This window comes from Anomalospiza imberbis, unplaced genomic scaffold, assembly GCF_031753505.1.
Source record: "Anomalospiza imberbis isolate Cuckoo-Finch-1a 21T00152 unplaced genomic scaffold, ASM3175350v1 scaffold_52, whole genome shotgun sequence".
Taxonomy (NCBI): Eukaryota; Metazoa; Chordata; class Aves; order Passeriformes; family Viduidae; genus Anomalospiza; species Anomalospiza imberbis.
Genome location: NW_027100130.1, coordinates 834,244 through 845,847, shown reverse-complemented (window position 1 = coordinate 845,847; position 11,604 = coordinate 834,244). Strand labels below are relative to the sequence as shown.

General features: G+C 66.0%; 2 protein-coding genes across 2 annotated transcripts; one reads left to right on the top strand and one right to left on the bottom strand.

Annotated features, from left to right (window-relative positions):
- Nucleotides 1–92: 92 nt before the first annotated feature.
- On the top strand, nucleotides 93–2,347 carry ZBTB3 (zinc finger and BTB domain containing 3). Its single transcript, XM_068178662.1, has 2 exons — nucleotides 93–555; nucleotides 1,138–2,347. The coding sequence occupies exon 2, from the start codon at nucleotides 1,142–1,144 to the stop codon at nucleotides 2,330–2,332; it is 1,191 nt and encodes a 396-aa protein (XP_068034763.1). The 5' UTR covers nucleotides 93–555; nucleotides 1,138–1,141; the 3' UTR covers nucleotides 2,333–2,347.
- A 680-nt stretch (nucleotides 2,348–3,027) lies between these two features.
- RCE1 (Ras converting CAAX endopeptidase 1) lies at nucleotides 3,028–10,876 on the bottom strand. Its single transcript, XM_068178637.1, has 14 exons — nucleotides 10,595–10,876; nucleotides 10,356–10,506; nucleotides 9,859–9,980; nucleotides 9,677–9,787; nucleotides 9,513–9,594; nucleotides 9,228–9,435; nucleotides 7,986–8,201; nucleotides 6,945–7,047; nucleotides 6,772–6,855; nucleotides 6,121–6,199; nucleotides 5,229–5,396; nucleotides 4,544–4,615; nucleotides 4,249–4,311; nucleotides 3,028–3,343 (listed from the first exon to the last, which is right to left on the bottom strand). Exons 1-14 carry the CDS (start codon nucleotides 10,601–10,603, stop codon nucleotides 3,132–3,134), a joined length of 1,680 nt encoding a protein of 559 aa, XP_068034738.1. The 5' UTR covers nucleotides 10,604–10,876; the 3' UTR covers nucleotides 3,028–3,131.
- Between the last annotated feature and the right edge of the window lie 728 nt (nucleotides 10,877–11,604).

Below are 11,604 nucleotides of genomic sequence, written 5' to 3'. Positions count from 1 at the left end.
GCTTCCCATTGGCTGTGGAGAGCCACGCCCTCCAACCCGCCCCGGCCACGCCCTCTGGCGGGGTTCCCGCCTTACCTGGTTGCCGGGGAGACGGAGGCCCCGCCCTCCTCGTGTTGTGATTCGCGCGCCAGGCTTGAGCGATGGCAGCCGCACCCAATCAGATCGCGGCTCGGGGAAGAGGCGGGAACGCACCGTGAGGACAGGACGGAAACCCAATGAAAGCGCGGGGACGCTGAGTGACACACAGTCCTGTCCAATCAGAATGCTGCTTTCAGCCGGTGCCCCGCCCCCGAGGGCTTCCGTGGCAACGCCCCGCCTCCGCGCTCATGGCAACCACCGCCCTGGCGACCGCGGCCCGTCCTTTTGCGAAGAGCCAATCAACAGCGCGTATTCCTGAGTGGCGGCAACCGCGGCCAATCAACAAACGTTTCTGGCACCGTTTGGCCCGGTCACATTGAGTGACAGGTTGATTAACCAATGAGAGCGGAGCGGCGGGAGCGCCGGGGCCGCCAATCAGCGTGGGGAGGCGGGGCGTCGGCAGGCCGCGGCTTTGTGGTGAGCGGGGCCGGGGACGCTGGGGGGGAACTGGGACGGACTGGGACCGACTGGGACGGACTGGGGCCGACTGGGACGGACTGGGGCCGAGCGGGACCCGTGGGGCCGCGCTGGGATTGACTGGGACGCACCGGGGCTCAGCCAGGATTGACTGGGATGGGCCCCTTTGGGATTGACTGGGACCCAATGGGTGACAGGGCCAAACTGGGATTGGCTGAGCTGAGCTCGCTGGGATGGACTGGGATGGACTGGGATGGACTGGGATGGACCGGCTGGGCCAGCTCCTGCGGCCCCTCCGAATCCCAAACCGCTCCCGTTCCCCCTCCCCGATGGAGTTCCCTGGGCTCTGACCCCGCTCTGATCCCCGTTTTTCCCCATTTCCCCCCACTGCACAGCCCGATGGAGTTCCCGGAGCATTGACTCCCCATCTTCCCTGGTTTTCCCTGTTTATTCCCCGTTTTTTCCCCATTTCCCCCCGCACAGCCCGATGGAGTTCCCGGAGCACTGACTCCCCATCTTCCCTGGTTTTCCCTGTTTATTCCCCGTTTATTCCCCGTTTTTTCTCCATTTTCCCCCGCACAGCCCGATGGAGTTCCCGGAGCACAGCCGGCAGCTGCTGCGGGGGCTGCGGGAGCAGCGCTCCCGGGGGATCCTGTGCGACTGCACGGTGCTGGTGGGCACCGCGCCCTTCCCCGCGCACCGCGCCGTGCTGGCCGCCTGCAGCTCCTTCTTCCACCTGTGCTACGCCGAGCCGGGCGGCGCGGGAGGGGCGCGGGGCGCCGTGGTGGCCCTCAACAGCGACATCGTCACGGCGCCGGCCTTCGCGCTGCTGCTGGAGTTCATGTACGAGGGCCGGCTGGCGCTGGCCGCCCCGCTGGAGGACGTGCTGGCCGCCGCCAGCTACCTGCACATGAACGACGTGGTCAAGCTGTGCAAGAAGAAGCTGCAGGCGCGGGGCCCGGCCGAGGCCGACAGCACCAAGCGCGAGGAGGACGCCCCCAGCCCGGCCCCGCCGCAGCCCCCGCCGCAGCCCCCGCCGCAGCCGCCGCTGGGCGACGCGGGGACGCCGCCGGAGCCGCCGCTGGTGGACGCGGCCGACACGACCCAGCCCGGGGTCGGGGGCGAGCGACCCCCGCCCAGCCCCAGCAGCTCCAGCGAGGCCGCGCCGGGGCCCGGAGCCGCTCCCCCGTCGGCGGGCGGGGGTCCCTGGGCCGCGCCCCCCGGCCCCGCCGGTGCCATCAAGGCCGAGGCCATCGTGATCTCGGACGAGGAGCCCGACGGCGCCCGCCGCCCCCCCGCGCCCCCTGCCCCGCCGCCGCCGCCGCCGCCGCCGCCTCCCCCGGCCCGAGCAGCGGGATTTGGGGAGGGGGCGGCGCTGGGCCCGGCGCTGGGGGGGCTGCGGGAGCCGCTGTTCCTGGCGCCGCTGGAGCCCCGCGGGGGCTTCGGGCTGTTCGCCGAGGAGGCCCCGACGTGCCCGACCTGCGGGAAGACGTTCTCGTGCTCGTACACGCTGCGGCGCCACGCCACCGTGCACACCCGCGAGCGGCCCTACGAGTGCCGCCACTGCCTGCGCTCCTACACGCAGTCCGGGGACCTGTACCGGCACGTCCGCAAGGCCCACAGCCACGGCGGGCCCGCCCGCGGGCCCCGCGACCCCCGCCCGCGACGGCGACAACCCGCCCTGACCGCCGCAGCCGCCGGGGGGGACCGGGATGGACCGAGCCGAGCCGGCGGCGGGGCTTGGACGGGGCCACCGGGATGGGGACAACCGCTCTGACCGGCGACACCGGGATGGGGATGCCTGCTGTCACCGGGGCCACCGGGACTGCGACACCTGCACCGTGCTGAGCCGCCGGCATTGGGACGCGTGCCCCGAGCGGGACCCCCGGGATGGTGGCACCTGCTGGGAGCGGGCCCCGCCCCGGGGGAACCGGAGCGGCGCGGGGGCGTGGCCTGGCGGGTGTACGGGGGTCACGCGCGAATAAAGCGCCGCTGGACACGGGCGGTGGGCGGAGCCTAGAGGGGCGTGGCACGGCGTGGCACCGCCCACTGGCAGCGCCCCCTGGCGCCTGGGAGGACCCCGGCGGTGCTGTCCCGGTCCATCCCGGTCATTCCCAGGCCCCTTCCGTTCCCTCCCGGTTCCCTAAACCCATCCCAGCCCCTCCCAGCTCCCCCTAAACCCACCCCAGTCCCTCCCACTCCCATCCGTTCCCCTAAACCCATCCCAGCCCCCCCTAAATCCATCCCAGTCCCTCCCAGTCTCTTCCACTCTCATTCCAGTTCCCCCTAAACCCATCCCAGTTCCCCCCAGTCCCTCCCAGCTCCCCCAAAACCCATCCCAGTTCCCCCCGGTCCATCCAAGCTCCCCAAACCCATCCCAGTCCCCCCCAGCTCCCCTAAACCCATCCCAGTCCCCCCCAGTCCCCCCTAAACCCATCCCAGTCCCCCCCAGTCCATCCCAGTGCGCCCCACAAGCCTTAAACCACTTTAATCACAAAAATAGACTCTGTGCGGCGGCTCCTATAAAAAAGGGGGGGGGGGGGCTTTGGGGGAGGGGCGGGCGCCCCCCGCCCGTGTCAGGAGCAGGCGGGGGGGTCGCGGCAGGGGGGGCGCGCCCCGAAGAAGGCGGGCTCGGTCAGGGGGTGCAGCAGCAGCAGGAAGCCCAGCACCCCCAGCAGGTAGGCGGGCAGCAGCGCCCGGCGCCGCGGGTGCCCCAGGGCCGCGCCCAGCGCCGGGAACCCCATGGAGTTACAGAAGGAGTGGCACAGCACCGGCCCCGCCAGGTGACCTGGGGACAGGGACACTGCGGCTGGCACCCCAAAAACACACCCAGGGTCATCGATACCCCCCCCCCGGGCCGGGGTCACAGCAGCCCCCCCAAATCCACCCCCCCCACCCACCCAGGGAGTTACAGGAGGAGAGGAACGGGCCCGGCAACGCCAGGTGAGCTGGGGACAGGGACACGGGGACTGGGGACCCCAAAAATCCACCTGGGGACAGGGACACGGGGATTGGGGACCCCAAAAATCCACCTGGGGACAAGGACATGGGGAATGGGGACCCCAAAAATCCACCTGGGGACAGGGACACGGGGAATGGGGACCCCAAAAATCCACCCCAAACACACCTGGGGACAGGGACACGGGGAATGGGGACCCCAAAAATCCACCTGGGGACAGGGACACGGGGATTGGGGACCCCAAAAATCCACCCCAAACACACCTGGGGACAGGGACACGGGGACCCCAAAAACACACCTGGGGACAAGGACATGGGGAATGGGGACCCCAAAAATCCACCTGGGGACAGGGACACGGGGATTGGGGACCCCAAAAATCCACCCCACACACACCTGGGGACAGGGACATGGGGAATGGGGACCCCAAAACCACCTGGGGAGAGGGACATGGGGAATGGGGACCCCAAAAATCCACCCCAAACACACCTGGGGACAGGGACATGGGGAATGGGGACCCCAAAAACACACCTGGGGACAAGGACATGGGGAATGGGGACCCCAAAAATCCACCCCAAACACACCTGGGGACAGGGACATGGGGATTGGGGACCCCAAAAATCCACCCCAAACACACCTGGGGACAGGGACACTGGGACCGGGGACCCCAAAACCACCTGGGGAGAGGGACATGGGGACTGGGGACCCCAAAAACCCCCCCAGGCCCCCAAACCCACCGGTCCTGAGGAACAGGAAGGCCGTGTAGGCCCCGAACACGGCCGTGTAGGAGAACTGGAATGCTGGGAGGGGAAAAGGGGGGTCAGGGACACCCCAAAACCCCCGTGGAGACCCCCAAACCCCCACAGGCCACCATGAAAACCCCCCAGACTCCCTAAATCCTCACCCTGGACACCCGAAATTCCCTCAGGACACCCCAAATCCTTTCCCTGGACATCCCTGGACACCCCAAATTCCTCCTGGACATCGGTGAGAACCCCAAATTCCCCCCAGACCCCCCAAAACCCCCCTCACCTGCTGCCATGAAGATGCTGCCGATGGAGCCGTGGCGGAAGCGGAGCTGCTCGATCACGTGGTGGAAATGGGCTGGGGGAGCAGGGTTTGGGGTTTTTGGGGGGTTTGGGGTTTTTGGGGGGTCGAGGAACATTCAGGGGTGCAGGGGAGGGGAGTCCGTGGGAATTTTGGGGGCATTCTGGGGTTATTTTGTGGTCCCGCTCACCAACCCCAAAGAACTGGGAGCATGCCAGTACGGAGGGGTTCTGGGGTGGGGTTTTGGGGATGTTTGGGGATATTTTGGGGGTTTCTATCACCAACCCTAAAGAACAAAGGACAGACCGGTACTGGGAACTGTTTTGGGGTGTTTTTAGGGTTCCACTCACCGACCCCAGAGAACAGGGGGCAGGCCAGCACAGGGAGGTTATTTTAGGGTATTTTTGGGATATTTTGGGGTTCCACTCACCGACCCCAAAGAACAGGGGGCAGGCCAGCACAGGGAGGTTATTTTAGGGTATTTTTGGGATATTTTAGGGTTCCACTCACCGACCCCAAAGAACAGGGGGCAGGCCAGCACAGGGCGGGTATTTTAGGGTATTTTTGGGATATTTTGGGGTTCCACTCACCGACCCCAAAGAACAGGGGGCAGGCCAGCACAGGGAGGTTATTTTAGGGTATTTTTGGGATATTTTGGGGTTCCACTCACCAACCCCAAAGAACAGGGGGCAGGCCAGCACGGCGGGGCCGGGCCCCGTGCAGGGCACCAGCATGGGCAGCATGCAGGCCCTGAACACCAACTCCTCCGTCAGCGGGGCCACCACCTGGTTCCGCAGCCAGCGCACGTCCCCCAGGCACAGCGCCCACACCCGCGGGTCTGGGGGACCCCAAAAACCCCAGAGAGCTGAGCCCCAAAATCCCGAACACGACAAACCCCAAAAACCCAAAAAAACCACCCCAAAAAACCCAGCCCTGGTTCAGTACCCATAGCACATCCCCCCGGCACAGCGCCCACACCCACGGGTCTGGGGGACCCCAATTCCTATAAACTGATCCCCAAAAAATCCCACAGAACTGATCCCCAAATCCCACAGAACTGATCCCCAAAAATCCCACAGAACTGATCCAGAAATCCCACAGAACGGAACCCCAAAAATCCCACAGAACTGATCCCCAAAAATCCCACAGAACTGATCCCCAAAAATCCCACAGAACTGATCCCCAAATCCCACAGAACTGATCCCCAAAAATCCTATAGAACTGATCAGAAATCCCATAGAATTGATCCCCAAAAATCCCACAGAACTGATCCCCAAATCCCACAAAACGGAACCCAAAAATCCCACAGAACTGATCCCCAAAAATCCCACAGAACTGATCCCCAAATCCCACAGAACTGAGCCCCAAATCCCAGTTTCCCACAGGCTCCCCAAACCCAATAAAAACCCAAAACCACCCCAAACTCCCCCATTTCACCCACTCCCCCCACCCCAAGCCCCCTCCCCATTCCATTCCCTGTGTTGGGGACTCCCTGCCCCCCCAAACCCCAATTCCTGAGCCCCCCAAATTCGCGCCCCCTCCCCAAATTGTCCCCCCCTTACCCAGGGCCACCCTGATGCCATCGAGCCACCGCCAGGGACAGTCCATGGACAGCTGGATCAGGGGTCCCAGGAACAGGATCTGGGGGTCGGGGGGATTTGGGGGGTCAGGGGGTTGCACCCCCTTTTTCCATCCCCTGGGGGGGTTCCTCGTTTTCCACCCCATACCCACCATGGGGAGTGGGCAGGATTCGGGGTTTGGGGGGATTTGGGGGGGGTCTAGAGGGATTTGAGGGTCTCAGGAGGGTTTCAGGGGGCTCAGGGAGAGTTTTGGGGGGTCCCAGAGGGGTTTTGGGGGGGTCCCGGCCCCTCTCACACCCACCCTGGTGAACCTGGAGCACTGCCAGAGAATCTGAGGGGGGTCAGTGAATTCTGGGGGTGTCCTGGGGGAGATCAGAGGGATTTTGGGGGTCCCTAGGGGGGTCCTGAGGGGGTTTGGGGAGGGTCTTGAGTGGATTTTGGGGTGTGCTGTGTGGGTTTCGGCGAGTCCTGAGGGGGTTTTGGGGGTCCCACACCCACCACACATGAAAGGCCCAGGCAGAGGATTTTGGGGGGGGTGGTGGGGGGGGGGCTCAGTAAATTCTGGGGGGGGTGGGGGGGCTCAGGGGGATTTGGGGGATCCCCTGGGGTGTCCCGGGGAGGTTTTTGACCCACCATGGTGAGCAGCAGAGGCAGCAGCGTGGCCGGGAGCAGCCCCTCGAGGCGCAGCCCCAGCAGCGCAGGCAGGGGGGTGTCAGCCTGGGGGGGTAATGGGGGGGGGTCAGCACGGTCTGGGGGGGGCTCTGGGACCCCCCCCCTCGGTTTTTGGGGACCCCCCCCGAGCTCACCTTGACCCCCGTGAGCTCCTTCCAGAGCCACACCAGGGCCGGGGACAGCCCCGACACCACCAGGACGCTGGTGAAGCGGCGCTTGATCACCGCCGGGTGGTCCCTGGGGAGGGGTCCGGGGGGGCTGGGGAGGGGGGGTTTGCACCCCAAAATCCCCCCGGTGTCCCCCCGAAACCCCCAGGCACTCAGGAGACCCCGAGCCCACTCCAGCCCCTTTTTTGTGCACCTAAAATCCCCCCAAAACTCCCAAGGGCCCGTCCCAACCCTACGGACACCCCAAGGACCACACAGACCCCCCCCCAAACCCCCTCCCGGGACCCCAAATCCCCCCCCAGGGACCCCAGAGACCCCCCCCAATACCCTGGGCACGCCCCCATCCCCCCCATAATCCACAGACCCCCCCAAATTCCTCCCCTGGTGTCCCATAGACATCCAAACCCCTCCTTGACCCCTCTGTGCGCGCCCCAAACCCCCCAAATCCCCCAGGATACCCCACAGATACCCCCAGACCCCTCAAATCCCCCTGGGACCCCCCACAGTTCCCCCGAATCCCCCCCAGACCCCCTGAACTCCCCCCAAATCACCCCTCAGACACCCCAATTCCCCCGAATCCCCCCCAGACCCCCTGAACTCCCCCCAAATCACCCGTCAGACACCCCAATTCCCCCGAATCCCCCCCAGACCCCCTGAACTCCCCCCAAATCACCCCTCAGACTCCTCGATCCACCGTGCTCAGCCCGGAATCCCTCCCAGCCCCCCAAATCCCCACCCAGAGCCCCCCGAATCCCTCCCAGCCCCCCAAGTCCCCCCCAAATCCTTCCCAGAGCCCCCTAGATCCCTCCCAGCCCCCAAGCCCCCCCCAAATCCTTCCCAGAGCCCCCTAGATCCCTTCCAGCCCCCCAAGTCCCCCCCAAATCCTTCCCAGAGCCCCCTAGATCCCTCCCAGCCCCCCAAGTCCCCCCCAAATCCCTCCCAGAGCCCCCTAGATCCCTCCCAGCCCCCCAAGCCCCCCCCAGATCCCCCGGATCCCCCCGGCCGTACCTGGGCAGGGGGCTGCCCCACACGTACAGGCTGCCCACGTAGGAGCAGGCCAGGCTGAGGCAGCCGAGCACCGCGGCCCAGCACGGCCCGGCCCCGGCGGCTCCGGGCGCCGCTCCCGACCCCGGCCCGGCCCACGGGGAACCGGGGGGCTGCGGGGGCCGCCATGGCGGGGCGGGGCCTGCGCGGGGGGCGGGGCGCTGCGTGCGGCGGGCGGGGCTTGTGCACGGCGGTGGGCGGGGTTATGTAAATATGGGTGGGTCGGTGGTGGGCGGGGCGATGGGGTAGGGTGGGAAACTGGGGGGGACTGGGATGGACTGGGAGAAACTGGGAAACTGGGATGGACTGGGAGAAACTGGGAAACTGGGATGGGCTGGGAGAAACTGGGATGGACTGCGAGAAACTGGGGGGGCTGGGAGAAACTGGGATGGACTGCGAGAAACTGGGAAACTGGGATGGACTGGGAGAAACTGGGAAACTGGGAAACTGGGGGGGACTGGAGAAACTGGGGGGACTGGGAGAAACTGGGAAACTGGGATGGGCTGGGAGAAACTGGGATGGACTGGGAGAAACTGGGAAACTGGGATGGACTGGGAGAAACTGGGAAACTGGGAAACTGGGGGGGACTGGGAGAAACTGGGGGGACTGGGAGAAACTGGGAAACTGGGATGGGCTGGGAGAAACTGGGATGGACTGGGAGAAACTGGGGGGGCTGGGAGAAACTGGGATGGACTGGGAGAAACTGGGAAACTGGGATGGACTGGGAGAAACTGGGGGGGCTGGGAGAAACTGGGATGGACTGCGAGAAACTGGGAAACTGGGAAACTGGGGGGACTGGGAGAAACTGGAAACTGGGGGGGACTGGGAGAAACTGGGATGGACTGGGGCGGACTGGGGGAAACTGGGATTGCCAGGAGAGACCAACTGCGGGAACCAGAAATGACTCTGACAACTGGGATTGACCGTGGGAAACTGGGGGAACTGGGATCAACGAGGAGAGTCAACATTCACTGGGGGAACTGGGACTGACTGGGAAAAGTCCCTGGGAATGACTGAAGGAAATGAAACGCGGAGAAGGAACTGGGAGCAACTGGGGTAACTGGATGAGCCAGGACTGGGTGAACTGGGAGCACTGGGAGGGCACTGGGATGGGAGGGGGCTCTGTCCTGTCCCTCAGAGCGTCCACTCATCGGGGTCCTGCAGTTGGGGGATCCCGGGCGTTACTGGGAGGGTCCCGGGGGTCACCGGGGGTTACTGGGAGGGTCCCGGGGGTCACCGGGGGTTACTGGGAGGGTCCCGGGGGTTACTGGGAGGGTCCCGGGGGTCACTGGGGATCCCCAGAGGAGGGAGGGACCCCCAAACCCCACCTGGCCGTGGTTGCTCCGGGGCCCTTCCTCCTCCTCCTCCTCGTGCTGCTCCTCCCTCCGTCCCCGGCGCTGCTTTTGGGGGGTCCCTGGGTGGCACGGGGGGGCGGTTCAGTGCCCAGGGGGTTTTGGGGACCCCCCCAAAATCCCCCGTTTCCCCCCTCACCCCCGCGGGGCAGCCCCGGCCGGCGCGAGACCTCGGCCCATCTGCGGCGCGCGGCCGCCGCCAGCGCCAGCGTGTCCTGCACCTGGCGGGGGGGACACGGTGACACCGGGGACACCCCCAAACGCCCCCCCGGCCAAGGGGGGAACCCCCCCGAACCCCCAAACCTGCAGGGCGCCCAGGCAGGTGCTGCGGAACCGGCTGCTGGAGCTGGCGGCCACCACGGCCATCACCGCGGCCACCGCCAGGGCCTGGGCTTGGGCCACGTGCTGCTGGGCCTGCAAGGAGGGGATTTGGGGGGTCACGGGGGATTTGGGGGGGTCGGGGGACCCCAAAAGCCCGCACCCACCTGGTGCTGGCGGCGCAGGCCCCCCAGGAGGGGGTGCAGCAGGGCCCGGAGCCCCCGGGCCAGCGCGGAGCGGCCGAGGCGCAGCGTGGGCTCCAGCTGGGCCAGGAGCAGCCGGCGCATCCCTGGGGAGGGACCCCGGAGTTTGGGGGGGGTCCTCGAACGGTGGGGGACCCCCCCAGAGCGGGGGGACACCCCTGAACCACGGGGATTACCCCAAAACCAAGGGGACACCCCCAAACCTTGGGGTCAGCCTGGCTCAGTGGCTGAGCTGGATTGGGGGGGGAACCCCAAAATCGTGGAGACACCCCAAAATCTTGGGGACACCCCTGAAACAAGGAGACAGCCCAGAGGAACCACCCCAAAATGATGAGGAGACCCTCACAGAACTTGGGGACAGCCCTGAAGTTTGGGGACCCCCTTGAGCCACGGGACACCCCCAAAATTTGGGGGCACCCCCAGAGCTTGGGGGCACCCCAAAATCTGGGTCCCCCCCTTACCTGCATCGTACCCCCCCAAACGGGTCCCGGTGCCGCAGGAAGAGGAAAACCAGGAGAGTTTTGGGGTCCCCCTCGGGGGAAGTTTGGGGGTCCCCGTCCCCCTCAGGGGGGTCCCAGCGTACCCCAAATGTGACATCGGGGGGCACCGGCTCTGTGGGGACAACACGGGGGGGCTGAGGGAGGGGGGAGCCCCGAAATTCCACCCCAAATCCCCCCACAAAACCTGGAACTCCACGGACCTTCCTCATCCTCACAGGAGCCTCGAGGGTCCGGGGGGTTTTTGGGGCTCAGGGGGTTTTTGGGGTTCAGGGGGGTTGCAGCCAGGCCGAAGCCCCCCCAGTCCCCCAGCAGAGAGGGGTCCTGCAGGGTGGGGGGGGGCCGGGGGGGGCACGGGGACCCCCGCGGGGTCGAACAGGTAAAGGTGGGACGGTCAAGGAGAACAACACGGGGGATGGGACCCCCAAAATCCCCCAGAACCCCAAATCCCACCTGGGCATCCTGACACCCCCCCAGGGAAGCCAAATTCCCTCCCCCTCCCAGCACCCTGAGACCCCCCTGGGCACTCTGAGACCCCTTCTGGGCACCCAAAATCCCCCTGGACAACCCAGATCCCACCCTGGGCACCCCAAAAACACTCAGGTGCCCCAAATCCCCCCCGAAAACCCCAAATGCCACTCTGGGCACCCAAAATCTCTCAGGTGTCCTCAAGCCCCCCCCAAACACGCCAAACCACCCCAAATTCCACCCCAGAACTACAAATCTTCCCCAAACCACCCCAAACCCCCCCTGAATACCCCAAATCCCACACCAAACCCCCTGAACACCCCAAATCCCACCCCAAACCCCCCTGAACACCCCAAATCTCCCCCCAAGACCCCAAATCCCATCCCCAACACCCCAAATCCCCCCATGAACACCCCAACCCCCCCGAATACCCCAAATCCCACCCCCAACACCCCAAATTTCTCCCCAAGACCCCAAATCCAACCCCATGCACCCCAAATCTCCCCCCAAACACCCAAATCCCACCCCCAACAACCCAGATCCCCCAAATACCCCAAGTCCCACCCCCAACACCCCAAATTTCCTCCCAAGACCCCAAATCCCACCCCAAACACCCCAAACCCCCCAGGTGCCCCCCGCCCGGATATTTGCACTCGGCAGAGGGGGGGTCCCTGCCCCGGGGGGGTCCCGGGGGGGCCGAGGGCGCTGACCGGGAGCAGCTCCAGGTCCCCCCCGAAGCCCGCGG